The sequence below is a fragment of the Hoplias malabaricus genome, chromosome 12 (assembly GCF_029633855.1).
Source record: "Hoplias malabaricus isolate fHopMal1 chromosome 12, fHopMal1.hap1, whole genome shotgun sequence".
Classification (NCBI taxonomy): Eukaryota; Metazoa; Chordata; class Actinopteri; order Characiformes; family Erythrinidae; genus Hoplias; species Hoplias malabaricus.
The window spans coordinates 39417701-39441826 of record NC_089811.1 but is presented as its reverse complement, the minus strand read 5'-3'; the positions used below and the strand labels follow the sequence as shown (position 1 = coordinate 39441826).

At 42.0% G+C, this 24126-nt stretch overlaps 1 protein-coding gene across 4 annotated transcripts in view; it reads right to left on the bottom strand.

The window, feature by feature from the left end:
* The window catches only part of tns1b (tensin 1b), a 185431-nt gene that overhangs the window by 23972 nt on the left and 137333 nt on the right, over positions 1–24126 (bottom strand). For all 4 annotated transcript variants that reach the window (XM_066685865.1, XM_066685867.1, XM_066685866.1 and 1 more), the window contains 4 exons: positions 23090–23219; positions 22902–22967; positions 22668–22784; positions 4595–6109 (listed from right to left, as the gene is read on the bottom strand). In XM_066685865.1, coding sequence (XP_066541962.1) covers positions 4595–6109; positions 22668–22784; positions 22902–22967; positions 23090–23219 — 1828 coding nt within the window. The remainder of the gene's footprint in view (positions 1–4594; positions 6110–22667; positions 22785–22901; positions 22968–23089; positions 23220–24126) is intronic.

Sequence of the window (24126 nt, the reverse complement as noted above, 5' to 3'; positions counted from 1 at the left end):
CCATGCAGGCTTAATGGACTCAAGCTGGAGCAGCGCAGGAATCCCAGTGTCTTCAACCTATTTGAGCAGGAGCCATAGCAGAGGAAAGGACACTGTACTTTTTTTTTCTTTTCATTGACTTCTCAAAGCATGAAAGAGCTCGCTCTTTTCCTGCTGCAGAGATACGTTATCTGAGGCAAGGACTAAGGCCGTAGCCTAGTTATAGACTATTGTGAAGTTTCTGTAGGAGTCCATGAGAGTTGGAAGAGCTGAGCGGAAGCTGGCATCTGGCTACTGTGCAGTAAGGACAAAGCACAGGCCAGATCCTAAACATTAACTCCCTAAAGACAGATAAGGACTGTGCAGCGGTTCAGAGATCGAGGAGGATTTATTACGCTTTGTCCGACTTCTAAATGCTACAGCAGACATGGAGGAGCAGCCCTGAAAGAATCCTGTGTTTGGGTGCCTCCGTATTGTTCCCTCCAGTTTGGCAAACTGTATCTTGTGACAAGCACTCAGCAGATGCAGACAGAGTGGCCTTTGTGTGTGCACGTCTCACTCTTGTGAAACCTTCACTCCACCGCTAATATAAATGCAATTTGTTTGTTGGGGTTGTCAGCTAACTGCGAGTCAGAATGAGTGCAAACACTTTGCTTTGCACTCATACTTCTTAAGGCAGTTAATGTCTCACAGAAGAGAGTTCATTTAAAGGGGAAGTAGAAGAAAAATAAGAAGGTGAAAATGAAAAACACAGAAGTGAGAGAGACTCAAGTCTGAAATACCACACAAGGGAAGTGTTATGGATAAACATGGTTACACAGAGACATAGAGAGAGAGGGAGAGAGAGAGAGAGAGAGAGAGAGAAAGAGAGAGAGAGAGAGAGAGAGAGAGAGGGGGAGAGAGAGAGAAAGAGAGAGAGAGCGAGAGAGAGAGAGAGAAAGAGATAGAGAAAGAGATAGAAAGAGAGAGAGAGAGAGAGAGAGAGAGTGAGAGAGAAAGAGAGAGAGATAGAGAGAGAGAGAGAGAGAGAGAAAGAGAGAGATAGAGAGAGAGAGAGAGAGACAGAGAGAGAGAGAGAGAGAGAGAAAGAGAAAGAGAGAGATAGAGAGAGAGAGAGAGAGAGAGAGAGAGAGAAAGAGAAAGAGAGATAGAGAGAGAGAGAGAAAGAGAGAGAGAGAGAGAGAGAGAGAGAGAGAGAGAAAGAGAGAGAGAGAGAGAGAGAGAAAGAGAAAGAGAGAGATAGAGAGAGAGAGAGAGAGAGAGAGAGAGAGAGAGAGAGAGAGAGAGAGAGAGCTTGTAAACACTTAGCAGGTATATACAATGGCTGTAATACAATGAATACAAAAATGACCTGACTTTACTTTTACTCAATGTCTTAATATTACTTACAGTCTTATGCAAATATTTGGAACATTTTTATTAAAAAAAACTTAGGATTAGTAGGTATTTTCACCTAAAAAAGCCATGTTTTGCATAGCTTCAGCTTGTTTTTCGTAATACAAGAAAGAATTCAGTTACATCCTGGATCAGATATCTAGTTCCGTCATCCACATGGGACAGTCCCCAGTCCACCCCAGCTGTCAGAGAGATGAGAGCAGAACGGCAAATAATGACATTTTAGTAGAATTAAGCCAATCCAAAAAAAAAAAAAAAAAACTGTCCTCTGCCTTTTTTGAATTTCCCTATGACATAAATGTCTTAATAAGTATTAAAGGACCCTGGAATAATCCAAAAGGAGAAATATTGGGGATTATTATACTTAAGAGTTTATCACTGCCAGTTTTTCAGGGTGGAAAGAGAGAAAAGGAAAGAGAGGCAAAGAGACTCAAACAGACACATGAAATGATGAAAAAGGAGAACCTGTGTGTGAGAGTGAAATACACAGAGAAAAACAGATTGATGTAGATTGGGATGAAACAGACAGGAGCAGAGAGAAAATGACACATAAGGGGTTATAAGAGACAGAACCAGACAGACAGACAGTGAGAGACCAACCAGAAAAGGAGAGAGAGCGGCGGCGGTGCTCAGGCTGAGGAGATCGGTCAGTTGGGTCAGAGAGTTGGTGGATACGGGCAGTGTACTCTACACCAGGAGGGAGGGGAGAAACGCAGGGATGATGGAGGGCAGCAGGAGGAGACAAAGGAAGGTGGAGTGGAGGATTGAGAGCAGGAGATGACATGTGCAATCCACATAGAGAATAAATGTATAAAAAAGGAGAGAGAGAGAGAGAGAGAGAGAGATAAATGAAAAAATGTTTATGAACGTAAAAAAAACTGTTCATGTAGTTTTTAAATCTCCTGTCAAATCCAAACCCTAAAATTAATCAGTCACAGGATCACTCTAATCTTAGTTAAGTACAGCCTTTAGAGACTCCTGATTCATATTTAAGAGTAGGCTCAATCTACAGGGAAAACAAATAAAGATGACGAATTAGCATGCCTTTACTGTAGTGTTTGATACTTTAAATCTGAAGAGGGTGGAGTAAGAACCAAAAGTAATCCAAGTGGCATGATTTAAACAGGAGTGCTGGTATGTGCTGTCCTGTATTTGACCCTTTAAGATTATAAGCTTTATCTGTATGTGAGCCTGTCTCAGGTGATAAATGCAAGCGGAGCGTCCCAATAATCCCCAGCAGTGACCAGTCTGATAAGCATAACATGCAAAGTGCTCGCAACAAGAGCAGTGACTGAATGTGGGAAAGGTACAGAAGCAGCCCAGTGGAGTCTATGTCTCTTTTGGACTCTGTTTGCCAACATTTATTTTAAAATGTGCCACCAAAATGCAATTGCATTATTATAATAGAGAAATGTGATATCCCTCTGGGTTAGCGTTTTATTATCAGACATTAGAGAAGGAAATGGACCTCTACAACCTATAATTTCCAGCTAATGCTAACAGCACAAAGTGAAGTTTACACCACTAGATGGCAATTGTGTTCAGCCACAATACAGTCTCCATTCCAATCGCTCCGCACACATTCGCTAGTCTTTGACTCTAAGCCTGAGACTCCTTGTGTGAAAGCTACTGTTGATCTTTATAAAAATCTATATTCTACACAATAACACACTTTATGATCATGTGAGATACATCAGCCAATCTTATCAGATGTAAAATTGTTTGCCCTCTTGACAATGTGAGCTTCTCATAATTGGAAAAGTAATGTTTGAATAAAGTAGTTAATCATAAAATGAAATGCAGGTATATCCAATATGTAATATGCTTTGGAAACAGCATAAGCACGCTGATTTGAGATTTGATTTGAGATCTGATCTGAGAACAGATCTGGTCTGTGGATGTGCTGGCCTTGGTAAAGTGGACATGAGCCAAAAGTGGCCCAAAATATGAATCCTGACTGACATATGTCTCAGATCTAGTGTTTTTGTAGCACTCGTGGATAGCGGGGGCTGTTTGATCAAGTTCAATTCCATGTGGCAAGTGGGCCATGAAAATGGGGAATGTGGGCCAGGCCACAGCCAGAATAATTATGATACATGTGCTGGCAACTACATTACCCGTGTAACTCCAGCGCAAATCTAAAGAACCAAACTTTGTGCAACAATCATGTTTGCAGAGGTTAAGGTCAAAATTTACCCAAGTTTCCTAAAAGCACAGTGTTATGCAAGATCTTAAAAGCATTGTGAGTAATCCTCGCTCTGTGTTCTCAAGCTGATCTCTATGCTGCATTGTTTTGAGGGGAACTCAGGGCCCTGGGTTGGGATTCAGGAGCAGATTTTCTAAAGCACTTTTCCAGATGCATTGTACAAGTCCTGTGTTCTGGCAGAGTGAGTGTGTGCAGCCACAGCACAGAAACAAGGCCTGATAGCGGAGCTGGAGCCAGCGACACTTCACATAATGCTCTCTTTGTGATCTCACTCAGCTCATGTCAGCACCAACGCACAAACGCAGAAGACAGACACTGCTGTGTGTGCTTCTGAAGTCCTGTTATTCAATATATGCATGCTCCCTAAAAAAGGTAGGAAGCTTAGGAAAAAAGAAAAGAAGAAGAATGGAAGCATTTTCTCTGTCTGATTTCCTTTGATTCTACCTTTTGAGGTTTAACTCCTTCCTAATTTACAGTCAACAGGGCAGCACAGTAAGAGGCCACAGGTCATTTCCTATAGGAGGTTTTGTCACTGTGATTCATGAAAAAGCAACGAGCGGCAGATTTTTAAGCAAGGTATTCTCAATGTTAAGCAGATGGAGATACAATAATCTGCACAGATGTCTCCAGACCAATCTCTACTCTGCCATCTGCTGTGCTGTGCTCCTCCTGGCTTTTATTTCCCTATTCTGCACAAAAATAGAAGATATACTTCATAAATTCATATACAAGTTTGTAAAAAACATGGCAACATATACATTGAAGATAATCTAGTTTTATTCGTGGGTAGTGTACCAGCTCACATGCAATGGCCAAGAGCATGCCAGTAAACCTGGGGTGACATTACTGACTTGTTGCCTCATACTGATTAGAGATTGAAGTCATAACTTCTCTTATCAACAGTTAACAATATTAATTATGTAGAGTTGGATCAAAGTAGTATGTCTAATTAACCATAATAAATCCAGCAAAATTAAAATCAAGACAAAAATTAAGACAGCAGCTTAAGCATACCTGCTACACGGTGAGCCACCAGTCCTTCCACGTTGTAGTTGCCATCCTCTGGTTCAGCCTCTTTGGGCAGCGGGGACGATGAAGTGGAGTAACTCTGCTGTGGAACATTATGTGAGCCAGGCTCCAGGGGATCAGGAGACTGAGAGGCAGTGCTTGGAGGATAAGCGTTGAGGGGTTTCAGCTGCAGACCACCAACAACAGGGGAGGGCCCAGAGGTGTAGGCTGGGACAGGACCGTCCAGTTCTGTGGCTGAGATGGGGTAGACATCTGACTTCTGAATGCCGCTCACTTGCCCTGGGGCTTCTGTGAGTTGGGACTGCACTGGAGTTGGAGTTTGTTGAACTGGGACATTCCTTTGCTGAACCTGGCTGTATCCCACTGGAAAGGTTCCTGAATGGGCATGTATGGCAGAATCAGCCTGATATGAAGGTCGAGCTTGAGTCTGGGCAAAGGACGGCTGGGTGGTGACCACTGTCCCATCGCCGGATGGAGCACTGTAGGATTTGGGCACCTGGGTGCTATTACTGAGGGCTGGGTCCAGGTCCATCATGAGCAGGTTTAGAGTCTCAATGGACTGCTCGATTTCCAGCTGCGAAGCGGCATGAGGAAACTCGGGCAGGCTGTGGGTCTGCAGTGCTGGGCCAAAATGAATGCCCTCCGTAACAGGCTCTTCTGGTACGCCATACTGTTGCCACACATTCAGCCCCCTCTGGACAGCATCCCTGCTGCTGGTGGTGCGAGTAGGGGCTTTGGGCATTGGCTTCAGCCCAAAGTCAGTGCTGGGGGTGGCACCAAATGACTGGGATCGGTAGATGCTGCCATTCTGGCTTGCATATCCACTAGATGGCGGTCCGGAGTCACCTACTCTGTCCTGATTAGAGGTGGAACCGGAGAGGAAGGTCACAGGTTCTGAGATTTTCTCTCTACTCTTATCCAAGTAGGGTGCATCCTGGCCGTTTATGACAGTCTCGGGCTGAAAGTAGAGGTCAGCAGGTGTGGCCCGGCCTTCGAAGGACGAGGACAGTGTACCGAGGCTGTCCACACTGTTGCCTTCCTGGCAGTTGGGCAACTCGTCATCAAGGATGTCCGTCTCCCTGTCTATGTTGCTGTGTCCATTTACATGGACCTGTGCTGGGACCAGGTGAAGAACTCCACCACCTCCTCCCCCTCCTCCTCCACCACCTCCAGAGACACTCTGGTATCCCGACCGGTGCATGGGTGCCTCCAGGCCACTAAGAAGCTGCTCCAGCTCCTGCTTCTCTTCAGGGCTGAGGGGCTGTGGGGCAGACGGCTGGTTCACAGGTGCAGGGTGCTGACTGGCTTCATCTGTTCGGTCGGTCTTGATAGAGGCGGTGGAGTTTCCTGAGTCGCTGCTCACAGATAGGGCGTGGTCAACAGGGGGCAGGGCGTGCTCAACTGCAGCAGGCAGCCCGTTCGCTGTTGCATCCAGAGACTCCTTCTTTCGGACCTTGGCGTACAGGCTGCCGTCCAGAGGACCTTGGGTGTGAATGACGTCTGCATGGAAGAAAAGAAACGATGAGCTGTCAGTGCATTTAGATCTTAGATATGGGTTACGTTGAACAGCCATCAGACCTTTTCATTTGTTTCACGACAAAGGAACCAAAGCCAAGCAACAGCACATTTAAATGATATTGTTTGTACTAATCACAGTCATGCACAGACTTTCACGTGGGTTTATGCTATAAACACTGCTTCCAACTGATGCTGCATGATTGTGTGCTTATGCAAAGTCTGTTACATCATCTACAACTATCCACAAAGCAGGAAAAAAAGTGATGCTGAGTCACAGAGGACTTCAATGGACTGAGACCTGAATTACTATGTTTATATTCCTGAATGCTGTGCAAAATGATGAAATGAAATAATGCCTCATACTTCTGCCTCTTCTATTAGTAACCCCTCCCTCCATAAAACACCCACACACAAGCACACATACCCCTGGGCAAGATTCAATGACAGCATCCCCAGAGAGCCACAAGGCTCCTTATCCAAAGCACTGACTCACTCATGGAAAAATAGCCTCACAAGTAAAGGTTGGAGGCATTTCCTGCCTTCTTGGAACTGAGGCATCACTGCATACACCCTTGTGCGTACACACACACACACACACACACAAGCTTGGGCAGCTGGGAAGTCTATTTGTCTGCAGCTCTGACAATGACGGTTTTGTTTTCTTGTGGTTGAGCTTTGTCACAACACATTATGTTAGAGACTGACCTTCCAAAACCACGGAGCCACTGCATGCTCTGCAAAATCAACTCTGGTTTTGCTTCATTTAGCAGGACTAAACACTTTTGGTTTTCAAGGACACCCTCTGTTTCCCCTAATACCAAGATAGTCTGTCAGCATCTTTATAGTAGCTAATTTGTGAGAATAATTACTGTCCCAGCAGATCAACTCCCTAACTGCAGGAGACACCTGTTGGTCCCCACAGACCCATCCGATGACAAAAGCTATGGTTTGGTTAGTGCCAGCATGCAACACATATACTGGAATTCCCACAATGTTTTAATACTGGGTGAATGATACTCAAATCTGATAACACGGTTGAACACACTGTGCCGAGTACAATATTAACTACATTCAAATTAAGTAGGGGACAGTAGGACACTACCACAGCACATTCTGTTTTCTACTAAATCACTTCGGAGCACTGGTTCTCTATCCTGGTCCTGGAGGGCAATAGTCTGCATTTTATAGATTTCTACTCACTCTATCACACCCACTTCAACTTAGAAATGGACTGTGATTTAGCTCATTACTTGCATCAGGTGTGGCTGAGAGCCACTGCTTTAGAAGTACCTGATCAAAATGATTTAATCATTTATTCTTCATTTATTTTCATTGATTTAATTAATGAGTTGCATTTCAGTGCCCCACAATGGACTATAAAACATACAGATAAACAACAGCGTACAACATGTGCACAAAGGCATTTAACATATGCATTTTTTATTTATGGATTGTATGACTTGAGCACTGAATTCTGTAATCAGAAAATATGCAAAAAAAATATATAGTTTCATGGTCCAATTGCTGTCAGAAATCACAATTGAGGATAGGTGTTGCAAAGAATATGAGAATGTGAGGAAAAGCATTCAGTGCAACTACATCCTGTTTTAACTCCATAAAAACTTATCAGGCTTTTTCTGTCATCCGTGCGCAGTCAGGAACATTTCCTGGTGAACTGTGCCTCCCTCTCTTTCTTGATAAGTTAAGGCTTAAATGGTGTGATTTACTGACACAGAACGAGACCTCCAGGTACATAAGATAACAGGAAACAACATCAAATACAAAGCCAGACATCAAGAGAAGCCATAACAGGAGAGTTCATAATTATGTTTTCAAAAATGATTATAAAAAATGCTCATGGTTGGTTGTACCTGTCCAACGCTGTCATTCAAGAATTTGACCTCAGTTAAAAAAAAAAATATATATATATATATATGGGCGGCACAGTGGTGCAGTCACACAGTTCCAGGGGTCTGGAGGTTGTGGGTTCGATTCCCACTCCGAGTGACTGTCTCTGAGGAGTGTGGTGTGTTCTCCCTGTGTCTGCGTGGGTTTCCTCTTAACACAGCTGCGTGGATTTTAATCTTATTTTATCTACATTTTATTCCTTATAACTTTGGTTATCAGTTACTAAAATCCTTAAAGACTATCTTCTTTATTTGAGGCAACATCACTAGCCTGCACTGGACATGGTAATCAGTGCACAATATTCTTACCAACTCACCACTCTGGAGCCATTCATATTTAATTTAAAGGTAAGGGGCAAAGTCACTGGATGAAAAGTGCAAGTTAGCGTTGTGCCAGTCAGCCCTGTCCTAATGCCAGCACTTCCCTTTAATAGTCAGACCTGGAAAAAGTGAGCTTTCCCCCCTTCCTCCAGCTCTGGCTGCAGTTTAGCCAGAAAGTCCCCATCTTTCTTAAAGCTTCGCAGAGAAACAGAGACACAACAGCTCAGCTCATTACACTCAATGCATCCTCAGACATACCTCCATCCTAATTACATTAAGTTAAACTGTGACATTTGACTCAGTGGGCTCAAATGGGCTAAACACGTCTCATGTTTTATTTACACCTAAAAACAGCCTAATGACTTAATCGTGTCATGTTAAGACTTGATGTGGTCATTAGCTTCCAGGCTCTGCATGACAGTCAGCTTTTAGGAATGGAAGGATACACACCTCTCTGTTGTAAAAGGAACCGCCTTCTATTTCAGCACGCATTTTTATCACCTGCTTATAAGCACCAGCGAGCCGCCACGGTTCCCATATTACACCCCCCCCCCCCAACACCTACCCAACCATCACTCGTATAAATAGCTAACACATGGTAACACTTGTATAAATAGGGAACACGGTAAAGTCCTCAGTTGTGTGATTTGTTTTAAGTTTTAAATTCTAGAGGAAAAATAAAGTTTGACCCTCCCTACCTGCTGTAATGTCCCGGTCCACAGGCTTCACTCTAATTGTCAGAGTTGCAGTTGTCTTCTGCTCCTGTGCTCCGCTAGCTGAACATTCATGAGTTACTGGGGGAGTAGGCTTGGCTCACACTCCTCCTACTATGGCTGCAGGACTATTTCTAAAACACTCTGACCAAAATCCTCTCTAAAGGATGACCCGTCTGTCTTTCTCTCTCTGCCTCTCCCTCTCTCTCTCCCTCCCTCCCTCTCTCTCTCTTGCGCTTTCTCTCTGTCCTCTAACCCTGCTGAGGTGGGTGTGATTTTATCTTCTCCCAGATGGATGAATGATGCCTAACAAAGTGACATCACAGGGTCTTTTTCTGTCTGTCCACAATCTTCACTCGCACTCACATATGCAGTTCTTCTCAGAGACCCACTCTGGCATGTGTAAGCTCATATTATAAAAAATTAAATAAAATGCATTCGGTATTATGTAACCGTTTATAGCTAAATGTCCTGACAAAGTTGGGATCGTTCCTTTCAGTTTTACAAAGAAATTCAGCAGGCAAAGTCTCTGATTCTGTATATATTTAAATATTTTACTTTACATTTACATACTTGTGATAACAGGCTCCACCAACTGAGCTAATAATGTTAGGAAAATAAAAAAAAAAAACAATGTGCCAAACCCCAGGAGGAATTCTAGCCCATCCATAACAAGATGAGAAACTGAGAAAGAGATGGAATGTGGGAAAAGAGAGAAAAGGGCAAGCAAAGGGAGGAGTCAGAAGTGAAAATACTGCTCTGTCAAGAAAAAAAAAATGAGTAGATGAGTATCTCTGTATTGTTTGGATCAAACAGTAGTTGGAATGACATAAATTCAAGCTTCCATACAGAGCCAATTGTGCTGTAGTAAATACACTCCAGCTCAGAGCTGGCTGAATGTTTACAGGACCCTCCACCCTGCACAGTATGGAAAAGTTCATCCTGTCCAGCAGTGTTGGAAAAAATGAACAGGAGCTTTCAGTGAAATACACCACTCTCTGTGAGGGTTCCGGGGGAAAATATCAACAACTCACAATTGAAAATAACTGAAAGCAGACAAAAGTGGTTGACTCAGAGGCCAGTGTTTATGTGGGTGTGCTATCTGATTTGAGCGGAGAGATGGCCTGGTTGAGGACGTTAAATCGGCTGACCATCACACTGTTTTCCTTGTGTCTGGAAGCATTGCTATGCAAACCACTGATTGATCAGAGGAAGAAGTAGGAGCATGGACACAGCAATCAAGGGAATGTCCAGCCAAACTCAGCCCAGTACCAGATACAAGACTGGATTCCAATCATGTCGGGATCAGACTACATGGATTTGGCCTGATTTTGGCACGATTTTGCTGTATCCAACAAATTTCCAGTGCCGAATATGAGTGCCGGGGGCGAGTAACTGTCCCATAGTGCTTCATAATCAAAGATCATCGATGTGGCGTCTGGGATGCCCCAAAATTCTAGCATGTTCAAATTTTTGACAGATACTACTGCAAGTTCCTTGACAATGACCAATAGGAGGACAGAGCGCTGTCTGATGTGCATATGTAAACACAGATAAGAGAAAGAGAGAGGCTGCTGCTGTAGCTGTCTGGTGGAAAACGAAACTGTGGAAATGCTCTTGACACGTAACATATTACCTCAAGTTCTCTTTGCAGGAGACTATTCTCTCCTCCTCAAAACACACTCTTCTTTTTGGAACACAAAAAAGCTAGCAGCACACACAGAGCTTCTGTAGATATCACTGACAGTTTCTTGACCCGCCTCCCAGAGAAACTCTGAACTCACGCAATGACGCAAGCGAAGAATGGTCCATGTCAAACGTGTGGTGTTGCCAGTCTCCTGACCAAGACATCCATGAATTTATAGCGCTAATGTGACACAGTGAAGACTAAATATCGTGAACGTCAGGATCCTGGCATTAATGACCACACACACTTCAGCTCCAGTCCTTTGGAACTTCCTTCAAACTCAATATATTTCTTACGGTGTCTTTAAACAATGCAAAATTAAATTCATCTTATTTTAGGCTTAATGAATGATCATTAAACTGGGTGTCCTTTGCTGGGCTACAGTCAAAAACATCCAGTGTTGAGGTTTGAGAAACACAGTGCCAGATTACACATGGTTCCATAACACAAGCTTATAAGGATAAAGGTAGGGATAACGTTGTGGGCGTCTGGTCACTGCCTGATGACTGCTTTATGTGAGAATGAAGCCGTAGTTGGAAGGTAATGATTTCCAAGAGAGTTTAAGCTCAGTGTTGGTTTAAGAGTGGAAAAGAGGTGTGCAATTTTAAACGTAGTATAAGAATCCTAGGCTTTAGTCATAACAATGATTTACAGGCACAGTAGGGGATCTTGCTAAGTGTGTGTGTGTGTGTGTGTGTGTGTGTGTGTGTGTGTGTGTGTGTGATTGATGCCGTTTCTTCCTTATTCGAATCTCTTAATAGCCAGCAGGTGAAACAGGGTATGCTTTCACATTTCAATGATGTCCACTCATGGCCAGTCAATGGCTGAACCATTACAGCACTCTTGATCCCTACACCAAGATTCTCAAGGACCCAGCGCTGGCTCTCAACACAGCTACATCAGCACACTAGCCTTGTGTTCTGTCCACTGAGGATATATTTCTCAGCATAATGTAATATACACTTTAGTTCAAAAGAGGAAAAGGGAAATCCCAAGTATATTATTGTCCAGTTACTATTAACCTCAGTTACTAACACATTCATGGGATTTTTTTTGTGTTTTTTTGTGTGGTAGACCACTCTCAACCACTCGTGTCTGAAAAACCTCAGCAATGCTGCTGTGCCACTAAACCTGTAACTGTACACCAATAAAGTATCTTTATAAGGTGGGTTCACCTCCTAAAGGACCGGTAGGTCAAGGTAGAGCTAGATAAATCTGTCCAGATCTAATGGGATTCAACTGTTCATATATATATATATTTTTTGCGCTCTAAAATTACTTGCAAAATGTGTGTCTGACTCAGGTTATGTTCAAATTTCACATATGAGTTCTTGCATTTTAAATCTTTTTTTTTTTTTACTTGTGAACGTGACCCCTTTATAGAAACAAGTTTTTTTTCTTTAAATGTGTTGATATATTTAACGGCAGCTATGATCGTTTCAATACTGTTATATACAAATGATCCTACCATTTGAATTTTGGACATGAGCCAGTCCAATCAATTTTCGTGGATCACTCAAAATTGATGATGCGATTCCGACTGGGTCCGGGTGGCCTGGGCATATTCAATGTATCTTTGGGTTGTATTTGGCTTCAGATCAGTATTTCAGGTGCATGTCAAATTCACTGACATGCATTCAGAAAAGCACTTATAACGTCTGTGGGTTGCAAGAGTGTAAGGAACCTAAGGCCTCACAAACATGAGTGCTGAAATCTGAGCAACCTGGAAGTTCTCCTCTCAGCATGACGTGACTTTAAACACAGAAAGATATACAAGCACCACCACGGGAACAAACAGGGTTAGATTTCCTGACTGAGAGGACAAACAGCATGGCGTCCTCTTTTAAAAGGGTCATTATTACAGGGTCAGTGGTGGGTAAGATGTTAGGAATGCCAATGATTCCCCTGATGGGCCTGTGAGATGAGGTTACACCCATTAATATACCAATGTATATGACAGCTTGAAAATTTATAGTGTTTATGTATCACTGGTCATTATTTCAAAACTGCAGTAATTAAACTCTGGTGTGTTCACTGAAGTGTCAGCTGTGGGCTAGTACCACTGACCCTAAGTCAAGCTTTAAATGACTGCAAATTAAGTGAGGACAATAACAGTTCCAATGGTTAATGCAATGATGTGTTTAAGAAGCTCAAGGTTATATTTCATGTCATACAAGTACAAAAGCAAGAGAAAAGAAAAACACAACTGTAGAAATATTAGAAACTATATACTGAATCTGAATATTAGGAGGGTGTATGTGTGTGTGTCTGTTTGTCTGAAAGATTTCAGAACTCTGCAAATAGAAATCAAAATGTGTTAACTGAGAAAGGTGTCAGTACACAAGCTCTAGATGCAAGGCTATTCATGTCTTCCCTTGATGCTCTCAGTCACTATTACTGGATACCGACTCATGTTGAAACCAGTATATATCACATAGGAATTATATTCCATAATTAATACACAGAGCTTCAGTATGTAGCGCAACTGTTAACTTGTATCTAGCACTCCACTGGTAAAGGGCAGGAGAACACAGATATGTGCAGATGTGGACAACTGTTATGTTGTGAAATAATTCCTTTATTAAGGGAACATTAAGTTGTATATAACCCTATAATTACAGCTTCAAAATCATTGTGATGATTCACTGACCTGTAACTGGGAGAAAAGTGCGTTTGCCATTGCTACTCTGGTCTCAGCACTATAGAAACTGCACTTTTGAAGGAGGGTAGGAAACCACCCCTCCCTCTTCATTTCAAAGGGGAGTGGGTAGAAGCAAAAAACGTAAATCTACTCTAGTGTTCCTTTAACACAGCTGTGTGTTTTGACTGGACTTCCATGTTCTGATTTGTATCCAGGTTGTTGAGATCTGAATTATTTCACTGCCTCTTTACATCCTGAGTCTCACAAGTGAGCAGTGAGTGGGTGGAGCGATATTGTGATGGCATTAAGGCACATTTTGCTCTGGTCGAAGATTTGCAAACTCACACTTCAAAAGATGGTAAGCTGCTGTCGGTGCACATTGTCTGCTCCCGTGTTTTAAGAGCAGCCCTTAAGCACAGCACATTAAATATGCATTAAAAGATGTTTTGGAGTGTTTACTTTTACAGACACCAAAGTGTTTCAGGCAAATAGGATATAAGAAATGGTCGGCGGCAGCACAGTGCCCCTCCATCTTCCGGTGGGACTTGCCGAATGTGGCTGCATCATCAGAGACGAGAGGGCTCTTTGTATTTAAGAAACAAAATAATTAATGTCATTTTGATAGCTTCTATTGAATAGCTTTAATGGCTTTTCTACCTTTCTGCTGCTTGTTTGTATCTTTTTGTGCCCCAGTTCAAACAGAATTCCTGTGCTCCATCTCAGTGACTAATGTGCACAGGCTCTGGCAATTTAAAGCTGCCCCTCATTAAATAGCACATTAACAGCATCCTGACGACACTGTTGTGCCAATCTAAGATCCTTGTTGAGTCTAGCAGAGACACAACTCTTAGCACGCAGTGCTCCATGTGACTGAAGCACGAGGCTATTCATGGCTAATGTTTCATTAGCATTGACGTAGTGCCTCAGGAAAAGCAATCAACCTCCACTCAGAGTGCTGGTGTCTGTAGGGAATGGTTCTTTGATCACCGTTCTGTGGCTGGATGCGGTCATAGAGCAAACTCGGCATGTTCATTCCACTTACAATGTACAAACACACACATATAAGTGTACGGGAGTCCATCAGCCAGGAATCATGCTGCACTTAATTACTCTCCGGAAATCTGGATGAAGTTCTGGCTGTAGATTTTTCTGGTCCTGGAGACCCCAGCTCTGGACACGTTTGTATTTCTTCTGCTTTGTCACATTCATTTCATTTTAGAAAAGGCATACTGTTTGAAAGAAAAACTGAAAGGATTAGATGTGTCAGATGCAAGCTAATACCACAATGTGCAAGGCAAGGGGTAGTACGGGTGTGTTTAGTTGTTTTACAATGTCAAAGAGCTACAGTTTCCTACTTCTAAAAATGGACTGAAATCAGATTAGAAACAGCTCTCATCTTAGACTTCCCAAAGACCAAGAGTGATGTTTGCACTGAATTAATTGGTTCCACTCTTATAAACCAAAACAGGACTTATTCATTCCACTGTCAGCTCTGCGTAAGGCCTTAACTCCTAAATTCCTAATGAATTGAATAGCTTGCTTGTCTCTACACCAATTTTTCCACTGGATGATTTAGGAATTTAACCTGTGTGCTTCTAAACAAAACATAGCTGTGTAACAGTAGTATTCAAACAAATACAGAATTAAAATACAATAACCTAGATGATTCTTTTAAATAACCGTAAAGCACAGCGCTGAAATAGCAACCTCTTGTGCCGCAGTTATTAAATGTGAATGAATATTTTTGTAAGAGAGTGAGTAAGTGAGTGAATTGCATTAGGTGCTTTGCATCTGAAGACAAGTTAAAGTTTAGAAACATCTATTTGCAGAAAAACTGAGGTGGCTCTCTTTCTTTCAATTGTTTACGTCCCCATTTGCTCATGCAACTCTGCTTCCACTGTCTCCACTGAAATGTCCCATTCTTTCAAGCAACTGGGAGCAATTAATGGAAGCAATTACAACAAACGAGTTTGGGGGCAAACTCCTAGTGATGCTGGCAGACAACAATGGAATCATCAATTGCTAGGTCTCTATCAAAATGACCAGGACAGCAGAAGGCTTAGGAGAATGTGATTCAGCAGTTGTTTTGTTCTGTTCCAACTGTTATACTTGTTAGAATGCACAAAAAATAAATGAATAAATAAAGGAAGAAAGAAAGAAATATCAAAATCACAAGCACTAGATGCTGTTTCTGGCATGGATTTCAAGTAACTTAAAGCCATTCCAGATACAGCAAGTACGACATGTGGTCTCCACTGGCTTGCGTTAAATGGAGGAAAGGGGAAGATAACACCAACCACACTTTTGTGTTGCGAGCAGTGATTAGTGAAGGAATCCCCTATGGTGTACTCTGTCAGAGCTAATGGGGAGTAGCAGACAGGGCCAAAGGCTTGGTCTCGTTAATATCAACATCATCCTCATCTGTCACAGGTCAGTTAGAGTATTTAGGGTGACTATCTGACCCATGCTGAGGCATGCAACACAGGCCTGGAGAATGAAAAGGAAACAGGGCAATCGTGTCTAATAAAGACAGAAGAGAATGTTTTGAGTATTCACCAAATGAGACCCCCCTCCATCTCTTCTTCCTCCTCATCCTCCACCCACACTCACATACAGCCCAAGGCTGAAGAAAAATGTATGAACAACAGCTGGAGGAATGGAGTGAGTGCAAAAGTAAAGGTCAGCCAAGCACGGAACCTTCTATGGTTCCCCAGCAGGATGAGCCAAGGAGCATTTCAAAGAGCTAGAAAGGACTCCTTTTTTTCCAAATATATCCAAAAAGATTAAAAAAAAGCCTAAAACCTCTGCCCAGAAACTCCATGTCCAGTGGAAAACAACAGCCCCACAAAGCAAGAACACTTGACAAATAGGCCTCTGTGCCCAGCATACAGTAAGTAGCCAAGTCTTTACTTGGAGTTTTTTTCATAAGATCTGCTCAGAGTTACGCAAGTCATTTTCTGTGTTTAAACTGAAAGCACTTTAATTCCTAAAGTCCCTACAAACCACAGAGGATGACTCCATTTAACTGAATAAGATTAAAATTCTCCTCATTTGTGTGTACATAACAGTCCAATCCGATCTGTCTGCTCAGTGGAATGCGTACACATCAGATGACGCCATCACTAAATGTCTCTGTCGTGGTTTTTGTACATCGTCAGGCGCGACACAAAGCAAATTACGCCTGGAGACAGGGCAGATGTTTTTGCTTGTAACAGGCTGAAAGATACAGAGAACACAATGAGGCATTCTGCTCAACATCACTGCTGAGGTTAATGCCAAGTAAAATGGAAAAAGGAAACATCCCAAATTGATAAATCTATTCACTGTTTTTGCTAGTCTTCCAACAAGACTGTAAACTAAAACAGTTACAGGTAGCATCGCTACCACCCAGCTACGTAGGTTTAATTCTTATCGTTGTGTGTTAAGTAGATTTGTGTTTGTGTGGGTTTCATCTGTGTGCTCTGTTTAACCCTCCAAAAAAACACATGTTGGTCAGTGGATTGACTGCATGAACTCTTTTGTAGGTTTGAGAGCCTGGGTGAGTTTGTGATGCCCTGTGATGAACAGGTTCCCTCTTTACAATATTCTATGTAGGCTCCAGACCCTAATCTAAATGAGGTGGTTACAGAAGGTGAGTGAATAGATGCATGATATTAAAAGAATATGAGGCTGTGTGTATTGAAGTTTCCAAAATTGAGTTAAAGAGAGACAATTAAAAAAAGATACAGACCTCATATATCACCCCTGTCACCACCAGATGAACAGTACTTTCATCTGTGAGACAAACTGCATTAAGTTTAGGATCCAAAAACATGTTTTTAACTGAAAAAAGCCAATAAAACTGTGGGTCTGAGGGGTTGCGTAATGGTCAAGGAAACATTACCTAGAAATGGAAACAGACTAAGTACAACGACGCAGGGATTCCATTATATTCACTCTGAAACTTTACAAAATAGCTGCCGCCACTACTTTAGGGCATTACTACATTACATTAAACCAATATCAAGACCCTAGAAAGCCACAGCAGGTCACAGACTTACAATTTACACAGGTTTAGATAAACAAACACTAAGATCATGTTCCCTCTAAAGTTACTGTCTTAGCCTTGGCTAGTATCTTGGCTTGTATCTTTCAGCTCCAAAAATCCTTTATGCAATTGAAGTGTAAAGGTTTGCTGCTGCTGCAACTGAAAAAAAATCCTAAAGGAAACACTGCTATGGACAAAATATGTGTGTGGGATTTGATGGCTAATGAGAAGCAGAACATTCAGCAGGTATGGAAATACCCATGCAGATTTCTGAAGACAAGTCTCACAATATACAATATACAAAATCTCAAGTTACAAAAAGTACACTACTTTTTGCTAGTGTTCAGTTTGTTAATCAACCACCAAGGTTGCTAGGTTTGCAAGAAAAAAAAAAAGTCAAAACCCTACCTTATTCAAACTCCATCATTGGAAACACCACCAAAATATCTGGCATGGTGAGATCATTAAAGCAAGCAGAATAGCTGCAGTAATCTCTCAGACCAGATCTGTATCCAGGCACTACACACGTGTCCACACAGCTCTAACTGGAAGCAATTGACACTGCTGTGCCTTTAAAACTACCGTAAAACTTGACAGACCACACACGTCCACTAACAGCCTTCAAGGGTTCTATTGGGGGACAACGCAAAATGTGTATGGGTGGTGTCATGTGTTAACAGGTGGAGACAGTAAAAATGTGGTACTCTGCTGACAGGCCCGTCTCTTTGCGGGAATGCCTGTTAAAACACCGCAAACTCGGAGCCTGTTGAAAGGGTTAACAAGTCTTTTACTGGCTCGGCTATTACATATTACATATTAACCAGTATTGAAACTGGGTGTATGATTGAGAGCTTGTGCTGCCAGGCCTAAGAGGGGTTAATTGGAACCAGTTCTGGTGTGGACATATTTATTTATGTAAGGACTGCTCTTTCACACATCGAGCCACACAAAATACGGCATAATGGCTCTGTACGAAGCACAGCTGCGTTTCAACAAGCAGCACAAACACTGCGGTGCCCAGTCGCCCAAAAGTAGAGCGGAGGCTGAAGAAAGCTGCATTTAAAGATGTGTTAACCGCATTCGATATATCCCTATGAAAATCAGTTTTGCCTTCAAGTGCTTGGAAAATATTTACCGCATTGTGGCATTTCTGCTGCGGCACGAAGCTTTTAGAGCAGAAATGAGTAGATGATTGTGTAATTACACAGTCAAAAAAAATCCAGGATAAGACACAGCACTTGATGTAGCACCTAAAACTGTCAAATTACCGCTAATCTGCCCAGGGTCATTAAGTCAGACTGGGTAACGCTGTGAGAAGTTGTGAATCAACAGAATTTAAAGCCCCTCTCGGCAAAGGCACAGTGATCCAACTATGTACTTAAATGGGCAGCAGCAAAATATAACTTTCTATGTGCGTAAAACAAGAAAGACATGCCATTAACACCACCTCACATGTGCCAGAAGATACAGAGACAGGATAGAAAGTAGCTGATCAGAATAAAATAAGTTCATCCAAGTTCAAGGCCTACCTGCATCCACTCTCTCTCCAGCACTGCCCTTCAATACGGAGCTCTGTACTGTCCCTAAAGACCAGCAGCTCCTTGTTTCTGGTTTGAGCAGTTCAACACTGTGTGTATGTGTGTGTGTGTGTGTGAGATGAACAGAAGCTGTGCTCTGTGTCACTCCCCTGTAGTGACAGACAACAAAAAGGGCTTTGGTGTGTGGAGAGGCTAGAGTACATGCCTGTGTCTCTCCCACCGCCTCTGTCAGCGACCATCCCATCCCCATCTCCCTGCCATCGCACTTTTCTCACCCAACTATTTGGAAAATGCTGCGGCTTGGCCTTGAGCCCTGGCCAAATATGAGGACAGCCACAGTAAACAAGACCCAAGTGGTCCCTCCTGTAAACGAGGTCGTGAGATTTAGGGCTGGACTTGAAGCTGCTTCTCTTATTGGGACAAATAAGCAGCTAGTTCCTACAACTAAAATTTGTACTCACCCTCTCCCTCTTTCTTGCAGTAATTCCACAAGCCATTTCATAAACATTGTCATACCAAATCCTTTTTTTTTCTTTTGCTATTTACAACTTTTTGAGCGAGCAAAACTACTTACAATTCAAGGACAGCACAATGTTAATGTTACTTACGAAGTAAAAACAACACCCCCTGGAGGAGACTCTTCACCCTGCTAAATATGAGTTAGCCAGGCCCATGAGGTGCTTGACATTTAAGAGCCTCAGTGTAGTCCACACTTAGCCCACATCTGAGGCCTAGGCAATGGGCAGATAAGATACTCTGGAATTAAGTGGAGATAAATGCAGTTTTTCTTGTACTATTTTGGTTTTGAATTAGTTAAAGCCCCCTTTTTGTAGACTGTTCGTCTGGCCATAACGGCACAAAAACCTGTAAGAACAAAACTAGACCAGAACATGTTTGTTTACTATTTTTATTAAACTGTGACTTTGCATTGAAACTTGGAAATGAACCCTCTAATCGGATTCCTAGCGTAAGTAATGAAATTAATGCATTAAATCCTTGAACTGGTATTAGTCAAAATAGTAAGTAATAAACCCTCAAATAAAAGCAGATTCAAGCTGATCTTGAGAATAATCCATGCTTAATTGTGTTATTATTTGATAGGGAAAAAACAAAACAAAAACTAAGATACTTTACAGTATAATGGTGTCATATAATGTATATTATTGGTCAAACCTTTATAACTCCTGCTTTATCATAAGACTTTCTGTTCTGTATTTACAAGGACAATGCAGGTGAGATATACTTTTGTTAGGGATGAGGGGTGCGGACTGACGGAGGGCGGACGCAAACGCTAAAAACACAGACTTTATTTAACAAAACTTAACGAAACAAACACAATACGACTGGGGCATGAAACGGGCAAGGGAAACGAGCAAGAGAAACGAAGAACACTAAGAACAAATGAACCATACGAAGAACAAGAAGAACAGAGCTAACTAAACAAGGCACACGAAGAACATTACAAACCATATGAAGAACAACTGACATAGCAAAGAACAACGCAAACGGAACAAGGAACAATGAACGACAACAGGAAGTGAGGGAAGGGGACTTAAATAACACAACAAACAAGAAACACCTGAAACGGATAACGAGAGTGACGAACAAGAAGGCGGAACAAAGGCGGGGCGTGAACGACAACAAAACAAAGCCATGTGCTGAGAACAGGAAAACAGACGAGACGAGACGAGGGCGTGACAACTTTAGCCTGACCGTACTTAAAAAATTAATAAGAAACTAGCAGAGTCAGCTGCCTCCCTATCCTCAGTGGAAAACAATATGACGTAGCCTAGACGCTATCTGTTTCTGCTTAGTAATGACGCTTGGGGACAGAGAATGTCCTGAGCCTCATTGACTGTGCGACTGTGTGTCAACAACAGACTCTTAGAAAATTCTCTCATTGACAAAAAGTCTTCCTTGTAACTCTGGCTGAATGACATCATGAGCTAGAGTACAATAGTATGATGTCCGGCTGCTTATCTGCACTCCAGACTCTGTCCTCTAGCTCCTGCAGCTCAATGGGACTTTGTCCATGTGTGACTGCAATCTGAATTCACGTGCAAATGTGCTCTTTCTGTTCTACATCAGCAGCTGGCAATGAACCATACGATGTAGAACGTTTTCACATGTTCTCCTCCAGCTGGCTCAATGTCAGAACTATAAAGGGGGTGTTGGTTGTGGGGTGTGGGGTGGTGATGGTTGTTAGTAAAAAACCAAGGTACTTGGCCTCTTGACCAACAGTCCTTGCCAACCACAGAGATGGATAGTCAGATTGGTTTACATCCCCGTTTGAGATGGCGGCACCCAAAAGATCAGCGGCCCCTATTTCTGCCTGGCCTATTTAAAGTGGAGACTGTTAAAGAGGGATGGATGCTTCATCGCTAGACATCTAAGACGACCTGGTGTGTGAACAGAGGAGAGGGAATGTGAGTTCTGAAAAGACTAGTGGAAAGACGTGTTTAATTTAAGGCTGGACATTATGGCCAAAAGTTATATCAGGATATATGGTTGACACAATATAATTTTGAAACCAATATGAACAGTATAATATTCACTGAAACACCATCAAACATTAACCTATTGGCTTTGTAATTATTAATATTTTTAAACTAACTTAAAAACTGGGTGCTCTACTGATGACAGCGTCCTGACCATCAGTCAGTGACAGATGTTGTAAATAATGTATACTGAAACATTAAAAATGTGTTTTAAAATAATATCATTGTTACTAAAACATTTTATATTGTGATATATATTGATATTGAAATACTGTTCAGCCCTATACTAATTCTTGAAAATCTTGTGCTTTCAAAACAAGCATGTCTTGGAATGTAAACACAGCAGTAAGCTCTCGTGCAGAGAAATTAGCTTAAACACCAACATAACTCAACAAAGGAATTTCAAACACTGTGCAGCTGTTTTGGACAATAAAGTATATAGTCTTGGTTAGAGACTAGACCATCTCATTGCAATAGGAATTACTGAGGCAGCCAAAACCTCCAGTGTTTCACATGCAGCATGTGCAATCAACAGAGCTCTGGGGAAGGAGTCAGTGGCTGGGAGGGCTGGGTGGCCAGCCATGCTGTGGTCAGGTGTGCAAATGGGCGAATGCTCATTGCTTAATTACCCCATCCCACAAATTCCTCAGCACACACCACACTCATTTCACACTTACACCCATTTGCTCAACAGGAAGAAGACCAGGAAGATCAGGAAGAAGAACAGGAAGAAGTGTGTATTTACAAGTTTTCATACTCCAAATTACCATACTTATTACCATAAAAAATGAGGAAAATCATTATGTGCCAGTCCCTGGTTTTATTTAAATTAGTAAAAGTTTTGAGTAAATGAATCACTCAACACCATTTGTCCCTTTGACCTTTTAAAAGAACATTGTCCATCCAAGTTATTTCTTTGCATATTTGAAACTAAAAGTGATCATGACTTAACCTACTACATATCACAAAGAGCATATGTGGGAAAACCCATATCTACAAAGCTCACATCTGAATACACTCTTCTCAGCTAATAAGCAGATTATTCTTGGTTTCCCAAATATTTCTTTATCATTAATTGCGCAACAGCTACATAAAGCAAGTAACATTTTAAACACAGTTTACTGAAAAAAACTTTAACTGCTAGTTTCCCAAAACAACACCACATCAGATCCATTTTATGCTTTGATTCAATGATTGGTAGCACTTACCATCCATGGAGTCTTCACATCGCTGGTTGAAATTTTCATAAGAATCCCAGCGGATTAGAGGATCCTGGGTATTATAGTCAACAGAGACACTGGGCCCATTCTCCAGATGGCCCATACCTTTTAGAAAATCCAGTAGATCAAAATTATTTTAAATACATATAAAACTGTCACAAAATTTCACACATATCTTCAGTGTCCAAAACTGAACCTTAGGAAATGAAACAAAGCTTTTACCCTGGATTTTCTCCGGACCAAATGAGAAGACAAACTCCACTTTTCCATATTCAGGAAATCGGTCATCTGTTTAAGAAACACATTTGTCATAATATAAAAAAATAACTTCAAATATTATCCCTAGAACCTTGTCAAACCTCTTCAGATGACCCATTAGTGTGCTGTATTGAAACAAAACACATTATTACCTTTAAATGTCTCATCCAGCTCATCTTTACCAAAAATGAGGCCTAGGTCATGAACAGCACAGGTGTGAAATTGCACTCTGAAGATCACATCTCTGGACGGGCTGCGGAAGCGCTTGTGATAACACTTGAGCTGCAGAGGAAGAAACAGGAAAGTGAGGGCTCATTGAAAGCATTAGATCATACACATACAGTCAGGGCAGAATGCAAGAAGACTGCAGGGTTGAAAATTGAAGATATGTCTGTAATACCTAAAGGTTTCTCTCTCTTCTCAATTTCATCTCAGCTGATTGCTTTTGGAAGGAATATCTGGCTTTTTTATATCATCACTATGAAATGCAGCACTATGAAATGCAGTTTGCAATTACTAAAGGCAGAGCTACATTTACAGTTTCTAAAGCCAGATCCAGCTCAGTGATTTACTGCAACTATGTGCAGCAGGCTGACTTTAGCCAAAACAGCAGCTGTCTCACCCATTACGGCTACATACTGTGTTTGGGAGTGTTGCACATCATCAGCCTCACAGACTTACGTCATTGCTCACATTCAAGAGCCATCCTTCACATCAAGCACTATTAATCAGCTTTGATTAGATTATTTGAGGGCTTTTGCTTCACCAGTGCCTTGTTAGTCTTCCCAGATATGGCTGTCTGGTGCAGTATATGAGACTGCACAGCCTCTCCAAACCCCAGATGAGGGAATAAAAATGTCCTCACTGGCCACTGGAGAAACTGTATCCTGTACTGTTGCCCGGGATAGCTGTAATTAAGCTATTTTGCTTGGGGCAGATGGATAGATTATGCACAGGTTTTCTACTCAGTAAAAAAAAATAAAAACAGAAGCAAAATAAACAAACAAGACCGAGTAAGAGAGAAAAAGGGGCCAATTGTCTTGTGGCTTTGGGCCGCTACAATGGAGTAGTCCACTCTGGTGTAGGGCAACCACAGAAAGTGGAGGGCCTCCTCCTCAGAACAGCATTATCCTTTGTATATAATGACCAAACCTGCCAAACGCAATTGAATTTGGAGTCAAGTTTCAAA